General features: G+C 43.3%; 1 protein-coding gene across 2 annotated transcripts in view; it reads right to left on the bottom strand.

Moving 5' to 3' along the window:
• The window catches only part of ITGA6 (integrin subunit alpha 6), an 87,915-nt gene extending 86,566 nt beyond the window's left edge, over positions 1-1,349 (bottom strand). For both annotated transcript variants that reach the window (XM_014478465.2, XM_070358458.1), the window contains exon 1: positions 960-1,349. In XM_014478465.2, coding sequence (XP_014333951.2) covers positions 960-1,141 — 182 coding nt within the window. In that variant the 5' untranslated portion in view covers positions 1,142-1,349. The remainder of the gene's footprint in view (positions 1-959) is intronic.
• Between the last annotated feature and the right edge of the window lie 16,860 nt (positions 1,350-18,209).

Here is an 18,209-nt window from a genome sequence, read left to right as displayed (position 1 = left end):
CATGTGGGAACCAAACACTGTCTAAGAAAGAAAAGAAGCTACCAGTGCCGGTCTCCACTTTCTCCCTGGAGGAGCACCGCTGAGCCATGGTGTTAGGGGGGTCGGGGGTTGACACTTCCAGACTTCATTTGCAAAGCCCCCAACTTAGATCGGACATTTTGCTTTAACCCCTCGGGCAGGGCCTCCCAGGGCTGGGGCCCACCGGGTCTCGGGTGGCGCCGGACGCTTTGTGGCTTGTGCGGGGTGGGGGTGGGGGGTCGGCCACACCACTAACAGGGTCTTGTTTTCTCAGCTGATCTAGTTCTGCGGAACAGGTGCTTGGTTGGTTCTATCTTTTTAAAAGCGGGGGAGGCGTGTAAAAGCCTCGCCTACCGGGGAAGCCGCCCTTCGAGGAAAGCCCCCCAGGACATGATGAAAGGTGGCTTTCCAACTTCTGCGAGGCGCGCGAGTCTGCTGGGGAGCCGGGTGTTGTCTGTGAGTTTGGGAAAGGCCTGGATCTCCCTAACGACCCTCTCAGTCATCTCACCGCTGCGAAAACAGCGACCCTCCTCCACCCCAAGTCACCCCTACCCGGCCAGCTCAATACACACGTGAAGCTCAGCAAAGCGTGCCACCTGCCGGGTTCCCAGCAAACATGCCCGGAGGGAAGGATCGCCGGAAAGCACTTTGTTTAAAAAAAAAAAAAAAGTAAACTCTCCCGGGTCCGAGGACAGCCCCGCCTGGCACCGGGGCCGCGGTGTGCAGAGTCGGCCCCCGGGTTCTCTTTCCGGGGCTGAACTGGGGAAGGCGCCGCGCCAGGCGGGGCCAGAGGGGAGCGCGCGGAGCTCCGGGCCCCGCTCCCCCCGGAGCCTGCGGAATGCCGGACCGGGCAGGGCCGGCCGGCGGGAACGCGGAGAGCCTTCGACCTGGTTCGCGCGTGGGCCGGGGCCCGGGTGGGGTGGACAGAGTCGGGAACTCACAGCCGCTTGTCCTCAGGCTGCAGCTGCCAGTGCATCGCCAGCGAGAAGCCGAAGAGGCTCCCGGAGTCCCCAGTTTTCTCGATCACATTGTCCTCGCGGGTGTCCAAGTTGAAGGCGGTGCCGAGCCGCGGCAGGAGCCCCACTGACAGGTAAAGCAGCCACAGCCGCCCCGCGGCCGCCATGGGCCGGCGCACCGGGAGGGGAGCGGAAACTGCGCGGCCGCCCCGCGCTTCGGGCCGGATTCGGGGCTACAGCGCCGCTGCCGCCGCGGCCACCTCGGTCTCCTCTCGCCGCCGCGCCCGGCCCCACCCCCGGGACGAGTCGCGCTCTCCGCCCGGCCGCTCCCCCTCGCGGGCAGCTCCCGACCACTGAATGAGCCCGTTGTTCTCTGGAGACTCGCAGGCGTTTTATCAAGTGACGAGGACGCCGGCCCCGCCCCGGCCCTCCCCACCCCTTGGCCCCTCCTCGCGCGCCCGCCGCCGGCACCTTTGCGGCCCGCCGGGCTGCGGTGCGACCCAGAGCTGCCCCTCTGCGCCTCCCCCGCCACCCCCACACCTGGTGGGGAAGCCGCTGGGGAGACCCGCAGGCGAGTTGCGGGCCGGGCAGTCCCAGCCTGCGAGTCCTCCTGGAGCAAAGCGCTGGAATTGTGGTTGCCGTTCCGCACAGAGCCGGAAAAGCGTTTACTACCTGTTCTAAAAACAAGTGGTGGTGATGAGCCGGCCCTAATGGCCGGGAGCCCCTGGTGCTCGCCGACCCACGTGCAAAGGCTGCGTTCATTCATTCCACAAGTGTTTATGGAGCGCTTAACGCGGGCCCGGTACTTGGGGACTGGAGTTGTATAGATTGTCCTCGGTCCTCAAGACCTAACGTCAAAAACGATAACAGCACAGATTTTAAGAGGTCTGTGCAATTGCAAACGCACAGCTATTATCTCATTTCATGCTCCTGACAATCCTATGAGGTGGGTATTTTCTTTTTGCAGATGAGAAAACTGAAGCTCAGCCTTGCCCCAGTGTCTCCAGGGAACTGTGTCCAGGTGGAAAGGAGAGTTTGTGGGAAAAGTCACACTAGTGTAGGCAACTTAAAACTTGATTTCCAGGTATTCCCAGGCTGAGAAGGTCCTCATTAGTGAAGGAAGAGTTATTTAAAGTGACACCCAGGCGCTCAGGAGACCTTCCTTCCTGCCCCAAATTCCCAGAATTAGTTGGGAGAATTTCCCTGCCTAGAGACTACTCCGAGATCAGCGTGGGTGGCCTAAAGGCTCCAGCCTCCAGCACAAGGGGTGGGGCCTCTAGTGAGGTGTTGACCCCTGGGGTGACTTTATCCTGCAGGGGTTCTTAACCTAGGAGGAGAGAGAATTCAGGTTACTCTGAATTTGGATGACAACAAAATTTACATTTTTATTTTCCCTAATCCTTTAACTAATATTTAGTATTTCCTTCCTAATATTTAGCATTGGTTTCCTTTATATTCCTGTTTTATTTAAAAGCCTTGATCTGTAAAGGGGTCCATGGCCTTCAGCAATCTGCGGAAAGTGTTAGCTCAAAGATTCCTTGGAATGCCTGCCTTGATCTTACATCCCTATTTTGGAAATAGAAGCTGAGTGAGTACCAGGGAAAAGCTGGAGCTCTGAATATGCGTGTGGGGAGAAGGAGGCAGAGTCACGTGCCATGTGGCCTCAAGGGGTATTTGTACCAAGGGAGCAGCCTGTACCACACAGAGAAGGCACCTGAACATGACAAGGGTTCACAGGTGGTAACAGCTGCTAGAAGTGGGGTATGTCCCACTTCTCTCCCCATCACTTGTTGTTGTTTGGTTGGTAAGTTGTGTCCAACTCTTTGGGACCCCATGGACAAGAGCACACCAGGCTCCTCTGTCCTCCACTATTTCCCAGAGTTTGCTCAGATTCATGTTCATTGAGTCAGTGATGCTATCTAACCATCCCATCCTGTTCTGCCCACTTCTTCTCCTGCCCTCAATCTTTCCCAGCATTAGGGTCTTTTCCAGTGAGTCAGCTCTTTGCATCAGATGGCCAAAGCATTGGAGCTTCAGCTACAATCCTTCTAATGAATATTTATGGTTGATTTCCTTTAGGATCGACCAGTGTGATCTCCTTGCAGTCCAAGGGACTCTGAAGAGTCTTCTCCAGCACCACGATTCAAAAGCATCAATTCTTCCAATCAATACCTTCAGTCAAGTATAGTCAAGTTCAGTAGACAGTCTTGAAGGTCATACTGTTTTAACTTGTATGTGGTAATCGTGATAAGATTGAGAAACTATTGTAGATTATAATTTAGCAAGCTAAGAAACACCTGCAATGTGATTTTTCATTCAAATTAACCTTTCTTTTTCATGTTAAACACATACTATTCCAGAGGGACAGGGCCCAGCTATTATAGCTAGAGCACAACCTCAGTGTAGGCTGGTACTCAGCAGGAGCACTGATGGGGCTGTAATGGTTACTGAAATACTCCTAAAATGGTAGATAAAAGCTATGCCCTGAGCTCCCCAAATTCAGTCGGCCCCACCCTGGCCACTTTGCTGTGACCTGCCAACTTTCCCACAATTCAGCAACTAATAGGTTTGAGCCCTTAAGCCCTGCCTGGCACTGCAAGGGCATCTTCTAATTGGGTGTGCCCATGTCATAACAGCTGTTAACTATACCAAATATCACACCCTGCTTCCAAGAGTAATCTTGCTTCCTCCCCAAGATACATTTAGTGGATGATGTTTGAATAGCCAGAGTTAGCTAGTTGATTGCAAATATCAACTGAGCACCAACTGAAATTTTATATAATGTTAAATTTAAATATAGTGCTGTGTGCTCGGTTGCTCAGTCATGTCTGATTCTGTGATCCATGGATTGCAGCCCTCCAGGCTCCTCTGTCCATGGAGTGTTCCAGGCAAGAATACTGGAGTGGGTTGCCCTTCCCTTCTCCAGAGGATCTTCCTGACCTAGAGATCAAACCCACATCTCCTGCATCTCCTGCACTGCAGGCGATTCTTTACCACTGAGCCACCTGGGAAGCCAAAAATATAGTGCTACTAATGAATACCACTTGTGTAGGAGAAGTGAGGGATAAAGGAAAACACGGATGAGAGTCTTGTTCTGGAGTGTGCCACATGCCCGTCACATGTGACTTTTGCTCCTGCCTTCCACCTACCTCGGGCTGTGATGCCAAACATACTTGAAGTTGAGTCAAACTTGGGCTCTAAATAATAATCCCTTTGAAGATTGTCCCCTCTTCTTGATTAACAATCGTGTTTTGTGAATTAGTTGTCAATTCTGTGGTAAACAGAGGTAAGAGTGAAATAAGTGTCTTAGAAAAGGGAGACTTAGAAGTCCTTCAGGATCTGCTGAGGACACTGTCAGCCTATAGGGCCAAAGAAATGAAAGAATCAAGAAATCTAGAAACTATGAAGGGAAGATCTGAGGAGGGAGGTACATAGTTATAAGGAAAAAGAATCTGGAAAAAGAGGAAACTTGTCTGGGACCAAAGGGAGAAAGATAGCTTGATAATAAAGGTATGCTGACCATCAGATGGCATGTGTATATGTGTGTGTGTACGTGTGCACACACACACACACACACTTATGGATAAGAAATCTAAAGGGCACAAATCCAGTTATGACAAAATTGTGTCATAGGCCTTTTGTGATGATACCATGGAAGAAATTTTACAAACTGAAAACTTTAAATAAAAAAACAGTGAAAGCAATGAACAGAGGCATTTGCTCAGCTGACAGCTTTTGAATTCTTGTATTTTACCAATACACTTTACAAAATAAATTTTGTTGTTCTATATCCCACTTTTGGTAGAGGAGCTTGCAATAATTTTAAACTATGGGTTACCTTGTAGATTCTGAGGAACTCACATCATGCCTGATATATTTTCCATTTCCTGGGACCTACTTTAATCAGTTTTGCTCTCAGGTTCCCTGGTCTATTGACTTCATCATCACCAACAGCAAGGATATCATATTTGCTGCATTTAGGCAACATGGAAACTATTAAAATATCTCTTTTTTCTTCTGTGGTTATGTTCTATATCAACAGCTTCACATATTCCCTGCAGCCCTTTATTGAAGGCCATTTGTCAGAGTGATTAGCACGTGGCCTGTAGAACCCAAGCCCTTCAAATCCCATCTCTGCTCCACACCAGTCAGGTGACCTTAAACAAATCACTGAATCTCTCTCCACTTCAGCTTCCCCAGCTACAAAGTAGAGATGATAGCATCCCTCCCCCGACACAGTCACCTCGCCTTCAGTTCAGATTAGTTGCTCAGTTGTGTCCGACTCTTTGTGACCCCATGAATCGCAGCACGCCTGGCCTCCCTGTCCATCACCAACTCCCAGAGTTCACTCAAACTCATGTCCATCACGTTGGTGATGCCATCCAACCATCTCATCCTCTGCCGTCCCCTTCTCCTCCTGCCCTCAATCTTTCCCAGCATCAGGATCTTTTCGAATGAGTCAGTTCTTCGCATCAGGTGGTCAAAGTATTGGAGTTTCAGCTTCAGCATCAGTCCTTCCAATGAATATTTATTCAGGGACTGATCTCCTTTAGGATGGACTGGTTGGATCTCCTTGCAGTCCAAGGAACTCTCAAGAGTCTCCTCCAACACCACAGTTCAAAAGCATCAATTCTTCAGCGTTCAGCTTTCTTTATAGTCCAACTCTCACATCTGTACCTGACTACTGGAAAAACCATAGCTTTGACTAGACAGACTTTTGTTGGTAAAGTACTGCCTTGCCTTGGGGATGAATAAAGTTAGCATGCCACAAGATCCAGTGCAGCCAAATAAATAAATAAAAATAAATATTAGAAAAAGAGTGTTGTGTCCAAACCAGAACTTGCACCTGTGTACGAGCTTTAAAAATTTGGCTTTTACAAGTTAGGCGCTGACCTGTGATATACCTTTACTTTTGAAAACTAGTTTATATTTAATATATAACTTATATTTATTTATATATAAATATAATAAATGTGCATTTATTATATATTTATAAACATAGTAATATATTTTGTATATTATATATGAAAATAAATGTGTTTATATATTATTCATTTTATATAAATATATACTTTATATTTATTTAAAATATAAATTATATTTATAAATATAAATATATATATATTGTGAACTGTTCCAAACTTGGATTTAAACTGTTCAGTGGTAGATTATTTTTTGTTTCAGAAAAAAAAAAAAAGTTTTTCCTCGGTTGCTTTGTCTCTATATTTGTGTTTAGGGGTTTTCCTTCTACACTGAACCTTAATGCTTTTCATTTTCGCTTCTTTTTTTTTTGTTGTTCTAAGTCACAGCACATTTTATAGGAACCAATCTGCCTTTGGTTGGGATAAAGAGAATCCAAATTGCCAGCTCTACTTTATTTTAACACCCAGATCCATTTTATTCATTTTTCCAGTTTTCTGTTCAGTTCAGTCGCTGAGTCGTGTCTGACTCTTTGCGACCCCATGAATCGCAGCACGCCAGGCCTCCCTGTCCATCACCAACTCCTGGAGTTCACTCAGACTCACGTCCATCAAGTCGGTGATGCCATCCAGCCATCTCATCCTCTGTCGTCCCCTTCTCCTCCTGCCCCCAATCCCTCTCAGCATCAGAGTCTTTTCCAATGAGTCAACTCTTCACATAAGGTGGCCAAAGTACTGGAGTTTCAGCTTTAACATCAGTCCTTCCAATGAACACCCAGCACTGATCTCCTTTAGAATGGACTGGTTGGATCTCCTTACAGCCCAAGGGACTCTCAAGAGTCTTCTCCAACACCACAGTTCAAAAGCATCCATTCTTCGGTGGTCAGCTTTCTTCACAGTCCAACTCGCACATCCATACATGACCACAGGAAAAACCATAGCCTTGACTAGACAAACCTTTGTTGGCAAAGTAATATCTCTGCTTTTCAATATGCTATCTAGTTTGGTCATAACTTTCCTTCCAAGGAGTAAGCATCTTTCAATTTCATGGCTGCAGTCACCATCTGCAGTGATTTTGGAGCCCAGAAAAATAAAGTCTGACACTGTTTCCACTGTTTCCCCATCTATTTCCCATGAAGTGATGGGACCAGATGCCATGATCTTAGTTTTCTGAATGTTGAGCTTTAAGCCAACTTTTTCACTTTCCTCTTTCACTTTCATCAAGAGGCTTTTTAGTTCCTCTTCACTTTCTGCCATAAGGGTGGTGTCATCTGCATATCTGAGGTTATTGATATTTCTCCCGGCAATCTTGATTCCAGATTGTGCTTCTTCCAGCCCAGCATTTCTCATGATGTACTCTGCATAGAAGTTAAATAAACAGGGTGACGGTATACAGCCTTGATGTACTCCTTTTCCTATTTGGGACCAGTCTGTTGTTCCATTTCCAGTTCTAATGGTTGCTTCCTGACCTGCATATAGGTTTCTCAAGAGGCAGGTCAGGTGGTCTGGTATTCCCATCTCTTTCAGAATTTTCTACAGTTTATTGTGATCCACACAGTCAAAGGCTTTGGCATAGTCAATAAAGCAGAAATAGATATTTTTCTGAACTCTTGCCTTTTTGATGATCCAGTGGATGTTGGCAATTTGATCTCTGGTTCTTCTGCCTTTTCTAAAACCAGCTTGAACATCTGGAAGTTCACGGTTCACATATTGCTGAGCCTGGCTTGGAGAATTTTGAGCATTACTTTGCTAGCATGTGAGATGAGTGCAATTGTGCAGTAGTTTGAGCATTCTTTAGCATTGCCTTTCTTTGGGATTGGAATGAAAAAACTGACCTTTTCCAGTCCTCCTGAGTTTTCCAAATTTTCTGGCATATTGAGTGCAGCACTTTCACAGCATCATCTTTCAGGATTTAAAATAGCTCAACTGGAATTCCATCACCCCACTAGCTTTGTTCGTAGTGATGCTTTCTAAAGCCCACTTGACTTCACACTCCAGGATGTCTGGCTCTAGGTGAGTGATCACATCATCGTGATTATCTGGGTCATGAAGATCTTTATTGTACAGTTCTTCTGTGTATTCTTGCCATCTCTTAATATCTTCTGCTTCTGTTAGGTCCATACTATTTCTGTCCTTTATTGTGCCCATCTTTGCATGAAATGTTCTCTTGTTATCTCTAATTTTCTTGAAGAGATCTCTAGTCTTTCCCATTCTGTTGTTTTCCTCTATTTCTTTGCATCAATTGGCATAGAACATTGTATACATTTAAGGTATACAATATAATGACTTAGTATATGTATATATTATGAAATGATCACAATAGGTTTAGTTAACATGCATCACCTTACAGAGTTACAGTTTTTTTCCTTGTGAGGAGAGCTTAAAGATTTATTATCTTAGCAACTTTCAGATATCCAGTACAGTATAGTTAACTATTGTCACCAGGCTGTGCATTACAACCTCACAACATATTTATCTTATGAACTGAAAGTTTGTTTCTTTTGACCGCTTTCACCTGTTTCCCTCATCACCCACCTCTGGTAATCTTCAATCTGTTCTTGGTTTCTCTGAGGTTTTTTGTGGTTTTTTTTTTTCAGGTTCCATGTATAAATGACATCCTACAATATTTGTCTTTGATTTATTTCACTTAGCACAATGCCCTCAAAGTCCATCCATGTTGTCTCAAACAGCAGCATTTCTTTCTTTTTTATAACTGGTTAATATTCCATTGTGGTATCTATATATATATAGATAGATAGATAGAATATATATCACATTTTCTTTACCCATTTGTCCATCAATAGACCCTTAAGTTCACCAGATCTATTTTAAAGTAAATTTAAGTTGAATGCTTCTCATTCCCTTATTATTAACTCATTAAATGTTATACAGTATTTCACATTGCCACTTTAGGTGGGATTCTTTTTTCAAATTTGTTTTGAGGGAATTTTTCTAAGCCAAGAAGCCACATTTTGCTAGCCAGCCAGAAATAAACTCAGACTTTAAATGAATCAAGTTAAATTTAAAATTGAGCTCCCAAAGCTGAGGTGAAACCCCCACTGGAAAATTTGGCTTTCCATCCCTACCATCTTCAGAAACAAGCATGAAGCTGTGTGTATCTCATGCCACACAAATGCAGTCTTGACAGGCTGAACTTAGAGGAGACATTTTTAAAATTTTTTTCTTGCTTTCTATAAAAATATCTTCACAGGGGCGGGGGGACGGAAAAAAAAAAGACAAGCTGATTCTGAATTAGAACTTAACCCAGTGTTCTCTGGAGTGTATTAATTCAGGTCAAAGCAAGCACTCAAGAGAAGCAGCTTAGCCTCACCCACTTCCCAGGAGAGGGCCTGGAGCAGGTCCCTCTACTTCACTAGGACTCAATTTTCTAATCTGTAAAATGGCCAGAAATATTATTTCACTAGATTGTGGTAAGAATTAAATGAGATTACTTGTGTGAGACATTGTGAGAACACAATGTCTGCTATTAAATATGGGCTGAACAGAATAGTAGCTGTGAAAATGAAGAAGAAAATATACTAGAATATAAAAAAAGAGAGGGCTCCAGGTCAGAGATAAATAGGAAGAGGAGGCATGTGAATGAGGTCACCTGCACCCCACATTCACTTGATGTAAATGGTCAGGATAAGCCATTCCTTCTTATAGTTTGGCAAATAATCTCTGTCATATCATAGTTTCTCAGTGCCTGAGGTTTGGATGGAAGCAAATTTGTGCTTAACCCTGACTCTGGACCACTTCCATTTCCTACCAGTCTTCGCAGGAGCAACAGTGGGTTCTAAACTTAATATCATAAGTTTGAAAGAGAAAAAGTTCAGAGGACTTTTTCTCTAGCCAGCCAGGAATCCCGGTAGTACAAAGAGATGAAAGCTGGACATTTCCAAACATATCCTTATCTTCTTATTTCTACAATCTGATTGACCAGGGGAAGTTAGTACTAAGGATTATCAAAAGTCATAGCCAACATAAAAATCATTGTTATTTTGTTTTAGCTTTATCTTATCAAACATATCTTGCTGCTTATATTAAAGCAGCTTCTACCACTTAAAATGAATCATCAGACACTTCATAGGGAAATCAGATCCTGAACTTCAAAATTTCTTCAAAATGTTTAAATCTGGAAAGCAAGCCATTTGCACACAAATAATTTAGTACTTACTACATTCAACAACACATATGAAGGCAAAGTAATACATTCTGCCCTAAGAATAAAGAACAAATACAAAAAAATAATTACTATAAAGAGCACATAACAAGGAAATGAGAAAAAAGCATGCAGAAATTCGGACCACCTAACAGCCAAGAATGTTTCTATAACAATAACTTTGCTGTCCCAGATCACATGATCCAAACTAAGAGGCTAACCAGTCCTGCATTATACGAGCTATTTCCAGATACTCCCTGGTGAAAGACAGAAAAGTGGACTCACTGATATTTACACCACATTTCACTTTCAAAACCTGTAGAAGATCAATGCATCTCCACAAAACAAAAGGCATTGTTCTATTTCACGTCTGGAGGCATCTAAGCAGGAACTTTTCGTAAGAGAGAATGTCAGGATCTCCACCAAATTCAGGATATCCCGACTTCTGACTTCATAACTGAGACCACACCTTCATACCTTTTTTCAGCCTTGGCTGACGAATAGTCCACCGAGACCAAATTTCCTGCCTCCCAAACAAGGAATTGTAGCAGCTCATGAAACATAATCTCAATCTAAGCTGTGCTCTGGCAGGAAAAGACTAGCAGTCACACTTTATCAGATAGGTTGGGGTGTCCATACATGAACACATGCTTCTTATTCCTGTTGCTCATAGGAGGACGGAAGTATAGAAAGGCTAACCAGGGGGATTCGTGCTCTACCAAGTGCAGTGAGCCACAGTGAATTTTTCAGCCTTGGATCCTAGTAGGAAATAGTCTCCACCCCATTGCTCCAGAAAGAGTTTACTTTCCCCAAGTAGCCAACCCAACCCTAGTTGCTGTTGGTTACAGAAACCTTCAGGTAAATGCCACATTGGTTGAGAAGGAGCTAAGAGAGTATGGGAGACAGTCAGCTCTTTGATTTTGAAGGCCTATTAGAATTTCCTAATTTACACTCTGTAAATAACCAAAATTCGTACATCTGTTTCTCTGAGACTTTCTTTATGTGTTGACCGTAGTCATCTAGCAATGTCTTTAGGGGTTATAAACAGTTTTCAATCTGTATTTTTTTAATGATTCAAATGCAAGAAAAATAGTTTCAGGGTTATGTGTATTTTTAAAATATATTCCAAAATTGAAATATTTTCAAATGTTAATTGAAAATTACATATATATATATATATATACACACACTCCAGTCATCAGCCACTTAGGATAAATATTCAAAGAGAATAGTTGCATTAAGTGGACAACCTATCCATCGGCCCAGGCACTCCCTTTTCAGACTCTGTCAACACTCAGCATATACCTCTCTTCTACTTCATATTGAGTAATATTATGATTTATCTGCTTATACAACTATCTGTTAAACTGTTAGTTCCTTCACAGTAGGTTCCATGCTTTATTCATCTTTGTATTCTCAGTACCAATAACTAAGCCTGGAACATGGAAGCTACTAAAAAATGACTGATTTATAACTCAGTGGTAAAGAATCTGCCTACAATGCAGGAGACCTGGGTTCAATTCAAGATCCCCTGGAGAAGAAAATGGCAACCCAGTCCAGTATTCTTGCCTGGAGAATCCCATGGACAATGGAGCCAGGCAGGCTACAGTCCATGGGGTCGCAAAAATCGGAAATGACTTAGCGACTAAACCACCACCAGGGTACCTAAGGGTTTTTACCAATCATAACCTTTATGCCAGAAGACTTTTTTAAAGTTGGAGAGGTTTTAAAGAAAGTGTGTCATACTTGTATTAGGAACTTAGAAAGGAGCATAGCCAATAATGCACATTATTCAAAGGGCATATCCTTTCCACCCAGATTCCTCTAAAGATCAGTAATTCTCATGGAAATAGAAAACCCCTGCATCAAGTCAGCCACTTAACAAGGTGCCATTTTAGACTCAAGCTCTTTAATACTATAATCCTGCCAACAATTCGAAGATAGCTAGAAAAAGTGAAAGTGGATTGCCTAATCTGGAGTGGACATTCTGAGCAAAAGATTTGGGGGAGGCTGGAGGGAGTGGGGAGAGGAGGAGTGGGGAGAGGAGGAGGGTGGATTAGAGAGGAGAGCATGATGGCTGCAAATCCAGAACTCCTTTGAACAAAGAAAGCAGCCAGGTTCTAAAAAGGCTAGGTTCCCCAAACTGGAAACTCCGTTTGTTTCACTCCTTGGTTTACTGTCCCCAAATGCTACCAATGTTATCGCCTTCAGTCTACCTTGTCCTTTAGTCACCAAACAAAGGAAGGACATGGCGGCACGAAGTAGGAAAGATTCGGGTGGCAGCTTTCTGTAACCTCCCTCTCCACCACCTGACCCCCCAATAGTATACAACAGTACATAACTGGGCCAGCTCTGCCCCCTGCCCTCTGCCCATGACACCTGGACATGCCTACATGGGAGGATGCTTAATCCCAGCTAGGCCTTCTCAGGGAAAGGTTTCTGAGACAAGCGTGCATGGAGTATCCTAGCAGACAGAGCTGAGGTTTCTGAACTTGAAGCAATGCTACAGATGTGATACTTTTTACTGTGATGAAAATTAAAACACTGAAGGAAATGGATTTCTGTTTGCATCTGTAGAGGTGATATGATATGGTTTCAAGGCACAATTATAGCTTACGTAGAATTCTGGAGACATGGGCAGTGCCTGAGGGAATACGGTTATAGCAATAAGATAAAAGACTACAAGGCAAACAAGAGGAAAAGGCATCCAGTGTGTAAGTCCCAGTTTAATACATACAGACTATACTGTTTTATCAGTTCTCTGTGATTTATTCAAGGTTGATAGTAAAATTGTCAGCCAAGTGCTATCTACTTGAAATCCGTGCAGTTGCTCTCAGTCATATATTTCACTGTACAGATCTCTCCATTGTTACTGAATATTATTAAGCACTCAGTGAATACGAGGGTTGACTAAATAGTAAGCACTCAGTGCACACTCAGTATGTGTGTAAGAGTTTCTTAAGAATTTTCCTTTACTTTTCCCCCTTATTGAGTAAAGGATTTGAGAAATGACTTATAATACTGAATTCTTTCTACACCATCACAAGAAAGTGTTTGAGGCAAATTTGAGATGACCATAGAAATTTTTGACATTCCTCTCATTGACAGGTGGGGTCTACTTCACTTACATTTGAATCTGAATTGGCCTCGGTTACTTTTTTGACCAATAAAAATTGGTCAAGAAAGAAGATATGACATTCTGGGACTTTCCAGGCTAAAGCATAATGAACCATATAGCTCATTCATTCCTGGGATTCTTGAAACACTCATTCTTGGACCCTGAACTACCATGTAAGAAGTCCACCTTCTATGATGGGACAGCCACAAGAGAACATGGAGCAGGGCAGAGGAGGGGTGGCTGATTGAGCTCAGCTTTTTACCCATCTGTGCCAAAGTGCCAGGTATGGGAGTGGGCCCTACAACTATCTTTGGCCCTACAAACCTATCCAGCCACCAGCTAGAAACCAAGTAATCCCTACTGTGACCATATGAAACAGAAGAATCACCCATCTAAGCCCTACCTGAGTTCCAGACCCATAGATATTAATAAAGTGATGATTGTTTCAGACCACTATGTTTCAGGGTGGTTTGTGACAAAGCAATAGATAATCTAAAGAGATGTAGTATAAAGTTCCTCTGTGGGATTCCTCTGAGGGTGGGAGTTAACTTCCACTCAGCTGACCCGTCCTCTGCCATCTTTCTCAGTGGAAGCAAGTCCACAGTGCCAGGATGTGGTTGACTAACCTATTGAGTCATGTGCTTAAAGAAATGAGATCAGTAATACTTGCTGAAAAGGTGATTAGAAAGAATTTGGGAGTGATGATTTCATGGCTCCATGACTAATTCCCAATCACTCAATAATAGGTCCAAAGCATTTGCAAATACAGTGGGCTTTCTATGGTTCTCACAGCCTCTAGTATGGGGAGAAGCGAAGAACAAAAAGCAGCTCTGTCTGCCATTGTGTGGTTGGAGATGGCTTCCACTGATCCACATGATGCTCCCTGACCCACTTCATCTTAAAGAGTCTTTTACAGTTCCCATAAGCATTATACATATCCATCATCGCAATGAAATTGCAAATGGCAGCAGAGACTATCTGTTAAGCAGGAGGGCAAATTGCAGAGTGTCATTCCAACACCAAGTAGAACAGTCTCAGCACAGAGGCCTCCTAGAAACTTAGAAGTTCTCCCACCAAAGTCTCTCAGCCTCCCTCTTCATTAAAGGCTTTGTTTTTTCTCTCTCTCCAGCTATAGTTTCATTTTGTGAAAAGGTTCACTGCCTTATGTGCCATGAGCAGACAAGCTTATCGAATGGACTGTAAATCTAATCAGTTTGGCATCGGGGGTTTCATGGGAGCATGTAAACAATAGCTGGAGTTGTGTTAAGCTTCAGTGACTCCAACTGATTCCCAGTTTGGTTCATTTGTGCAGAACAGTTGGAGATACAAAGCCAAGCCCATTAATTTCCAGAGAGCAGTTCTAACAGAGGAACGAGCTGTCAGTCCCCAGGAGGTTTTCAATCCAAGGTCTAACTACAGGATTTTATTTATGGCATAAGGTATGTCTTTGACTGACTGAATTTCTTTCCATTTCCTCAATATTCTATATTTCTAAGAAGATCCTGGCAATTCTTATAGAAACTGGAATCCTGTGGAGAAATGAGCAGAGAAAGTTTCCAAGTTCCTCTGGCCCCTCAGAATAGTGATCAAAGTGGAGTCCTGAATCCCCATCCATGAGTGTTCTTAATGTGGTGGTTACCTCTGAAAAATGGACTTAATTAGTGTCAGCAACCAATTCAGTTCTATTTCTCGTCTGTATACTTTTACAGCAACACATTCGTTTTGTAATGTGCATTACATTCTCACGATTGTAAAGTTTATGTAGTTACAGGGCCGAAGTCACACCAGTTTTCAATCTGCTAAATGGCATGTGCTTCGTTTCCAGATGGAAAAATGAATATTCACCACAGCTCCATCAGGAATGCCAATTTCCCATCACTCCCCAGCGCTGGGCAATGCAGTTGAAGCACTGTGTTAATTTAAGACATTTTCTGCTCCTCCAAGCCTTGTATTTACATACTAGCTGAAACTGCAATGGAAATGAATGGGGGAAATTGCCTTATCCCCATTTTTCTGTGAGAAGGAGAAAAACACTTATGCTTGAAACAAGCAGATGTGAAAACACTTCTCACTAATCAAAATGTTTACCATGAGGTTAGAAGAGGCTCCCTGTTTAGAGGCAGGGAACCTGGGATGTGTATTTAACAAGATGAGTGTATTCACTGTGACAGAACCTTGGAGCAGAACTTGTGCAGCTTAGCTCAAGATTAACACGCGCAATACGGCATTTCTTTGCTTATTAGGCTTCTCACAGTTCATGAACTTTGATTCAAGAGTGACTCTTGTGTCTGTTTCAGTGTAGACTTTCACACCAATATACTCTCAGCTTCAAGTTACTATACCCAGAGGTAATACGAGGCGGGGCGGGGCAGCAGGGGTCGGGGGGCTGGGGGGAGGTGATGCAAAAAGCAGTGTCTCTATAGGATTCAAAGAATTAGTTTTGTAAAACACACTTCATATTAAAATAAGGAAATTTAAATTGGAATAAATTACATACCCACTATTCTTGAAGGCAACAAAAAATCATGCAGTTGCTCTCAATTTGATCTCAGGCATTTGAAAAGATTCATAACAGAAAATTCATGAAATAATATGTATGAAGATGACAGATGATTCTGTAAAAAGCTTTGCATAACCGATCAGTCTAATTTCTTTCTATAATAAAATTGCAGGCTCATAAACTAGTAGAAAGTGACAAGAAGTCTATGTACATTTTCTTAAGACCATCAGAGTTGTAAAATTCACAAACTCCCACCTGAAACTAGCTTAAGCTACACAATTAGTATTCAACAAAGTTTATGGAACTAGTTGTGACAATAATAACTAACCTTCATGGGATGTTTGCCCTGTAGTAGGTACCATTTCCAGCAAACATTTTCATTGATTCATTCATTTAATCTTTGCAAAAACCTGTATCATTAATATCCTCAGTAATCCCGTTTAATACATGAGAAAAGTCATGAGCAGCAGGGTCACATAAGTCCCCCAGGTTACATAAATCAGAAGAGTTGGAGCCAGATTTAGATCCCAGGTGGGCTGGCTCCAAAGCCAGCATGCATGACCTACATGCTCGACCAGTAACATGACTATTTATCAATCAAGAAAAAGTGCTATCTTCTGATTTTATTTTGGTCTGAGTTAGAGTAGGGGCTTACAGATTGAACTCAGAAGGTAGTAGTGTTCAGCGGAACAGTGTCCATCTGTGGTGGTGTGGAGAAAGTCTCATGGGGTTCATTCTTAGAATCCATTTCATTGGATATCAGTATTTGGTAGAAAAAAGTTAGAATATATGCCCTCAATTTTTATATGATAATGACTTTCGTGAAATTAATATCAGGGAAAACAAAAGAAATTCAAACTAACTCTCAGAAAATGGGGGAAGTAGTTCTATGAGAATCATTCAGTTTAGATGTGCCAGATGTTTATCAATCACATTGCCAAATCATCTGCTCCCCACTGTGCTCCTTGAATTACCAGCTCCCACACCCAGCACAGATGACTAGACATGGGTGGGTACCTGATCCAGGGTGTCAGGTCACCCTTGGGTCACAGTGAGTCCACAGGCTGGAGTGAAAAGATGAGCTGGGCTTATCAGATTCCCACTCCTGGGAATTTGCTTTGGAATACAGAATGACCCAGTGGCAACAGTAAGTCAAGGTGAAAAGTTGTGATGTAGGGAAAGAAAGGACCACTGTGGCCATGTCATGGGCAAGTCACAGCTACTTGCACATGGAAGCAGACTCTGAGTGAGCACGGCAAGGCAGTCAGTTTAGAGGGGAGAATGAGGCAGAAATAAAAGGGAGAGCGGATGTGTACATGGGTGAACATGAGAAGCAAACAAGACAGTGGCTGTGCTGGCTGGTGGCTCTCAGGCTCCACTGTGGTCTGCAGGGACTTGGACACACACCACAGACTTACATAACTCAGATCAGATCAGATCAGTCCCTCAGTCATGTCCGACTCTTTGCAACCCCATGAATTGCAGCACGCCAGGCCTCCCTGTCCATCACCAACTCAGTTCACTGAGACACGTCCATCGAGTCAATGATGCCATCCAGCCATCTCCTCCTCTGTCGTCCCCTTCTCCTCCTGCCCCCAATCCTTCCCAGCATCAGAATCTTTTGCAATGAGTCAACTCTTCGCATGAGGTGGCCAAAGTACTGGAGTTTCAGCTTCAGCATCATTGCTTCCAAAGAAATCCCAGGGCTGATCTCCTTCAGAATGGACTGGTTGGATCTCCTTGCAGTCCAAGGGACTCTCAAGAGTCTTCTCCAACACCACAGTTCAAAAGCATCAATTCTTCAGCACTCAGCCTTCTTCACAGTCCAACTCTCACATCCATACATGACCACAGGAAAAACCATAGCCTTGACTAGACGAACCTTTGTTGGCAAAATAATGTCTCTGCTTTTGAATATGCTATCTAGGTTGGTCATAACTTTCCTTGTGAGGAGTAAGCATCTTTTAATTTCATGGCTGCAGTCACCATCTGTAGTGATTTTGGAGACCAGAAAAATAAAGTCTGACACTGTTTCCACTGTTTCCCCATCTATTTCCCATGAAGTGGTGGGACCAGATGCCATGATCTTAGTTTTCTGAATGTTGAGCTTTAAGCCAACTTTTTCACTCTCCACTTTCACTTTCATCAAGAGGCTTTTGAGTTCCTCTTCACTTTCTGCCATAAGGGTGGTGTCATCTGCATATCTGAGGTTATTGATATTTCTCCCAGAAATCTTGATTCCAGTTTGTGTTTCTTCCAGTCCAGCGTTTCTCATGATGTACTCTGCATAGAAGTTAAATAAACAGGATGACAATAATCAGCCTTGACGAACTCCTTTTCCTATTTGGGACCAGTCTGTTGTTCCATTTCCAGTTCTAACTGTTGCTTCCTGACCTGCATACAAATTTCTCAAGAGGCAGATCAGGTGGTCTGGTATTCCCATCTCTTTCAGAATTTTCCACAGTTTATTGTGATCCACACAGTCAAAGGCTTTGGCATAGTCAATAAAGCAGAAATAGATGTTTTTCTGGAACTC

The sequence above is a fragment of the Bos mutus genome, chromosome 2 (genome assembly GCF_027580195.1).
Source record: "Bos mutus isolate GX-2022 chromosome 2, NWIPB_WYAK_1.1, whole genome shotgun sequence".
NCBI classification, from domain to species: domain Eukaryota; kingdom Metazoa; phylum Chordata; class Mammalia; order Artiodactyla; family Bovidae; genus Bos; species Bos mutus.
The sequence above is the reverse complement of the archived record's forward strand: the minus strand, read 5'-3'. Positions and strand labels throughout refer to the sequence as shown.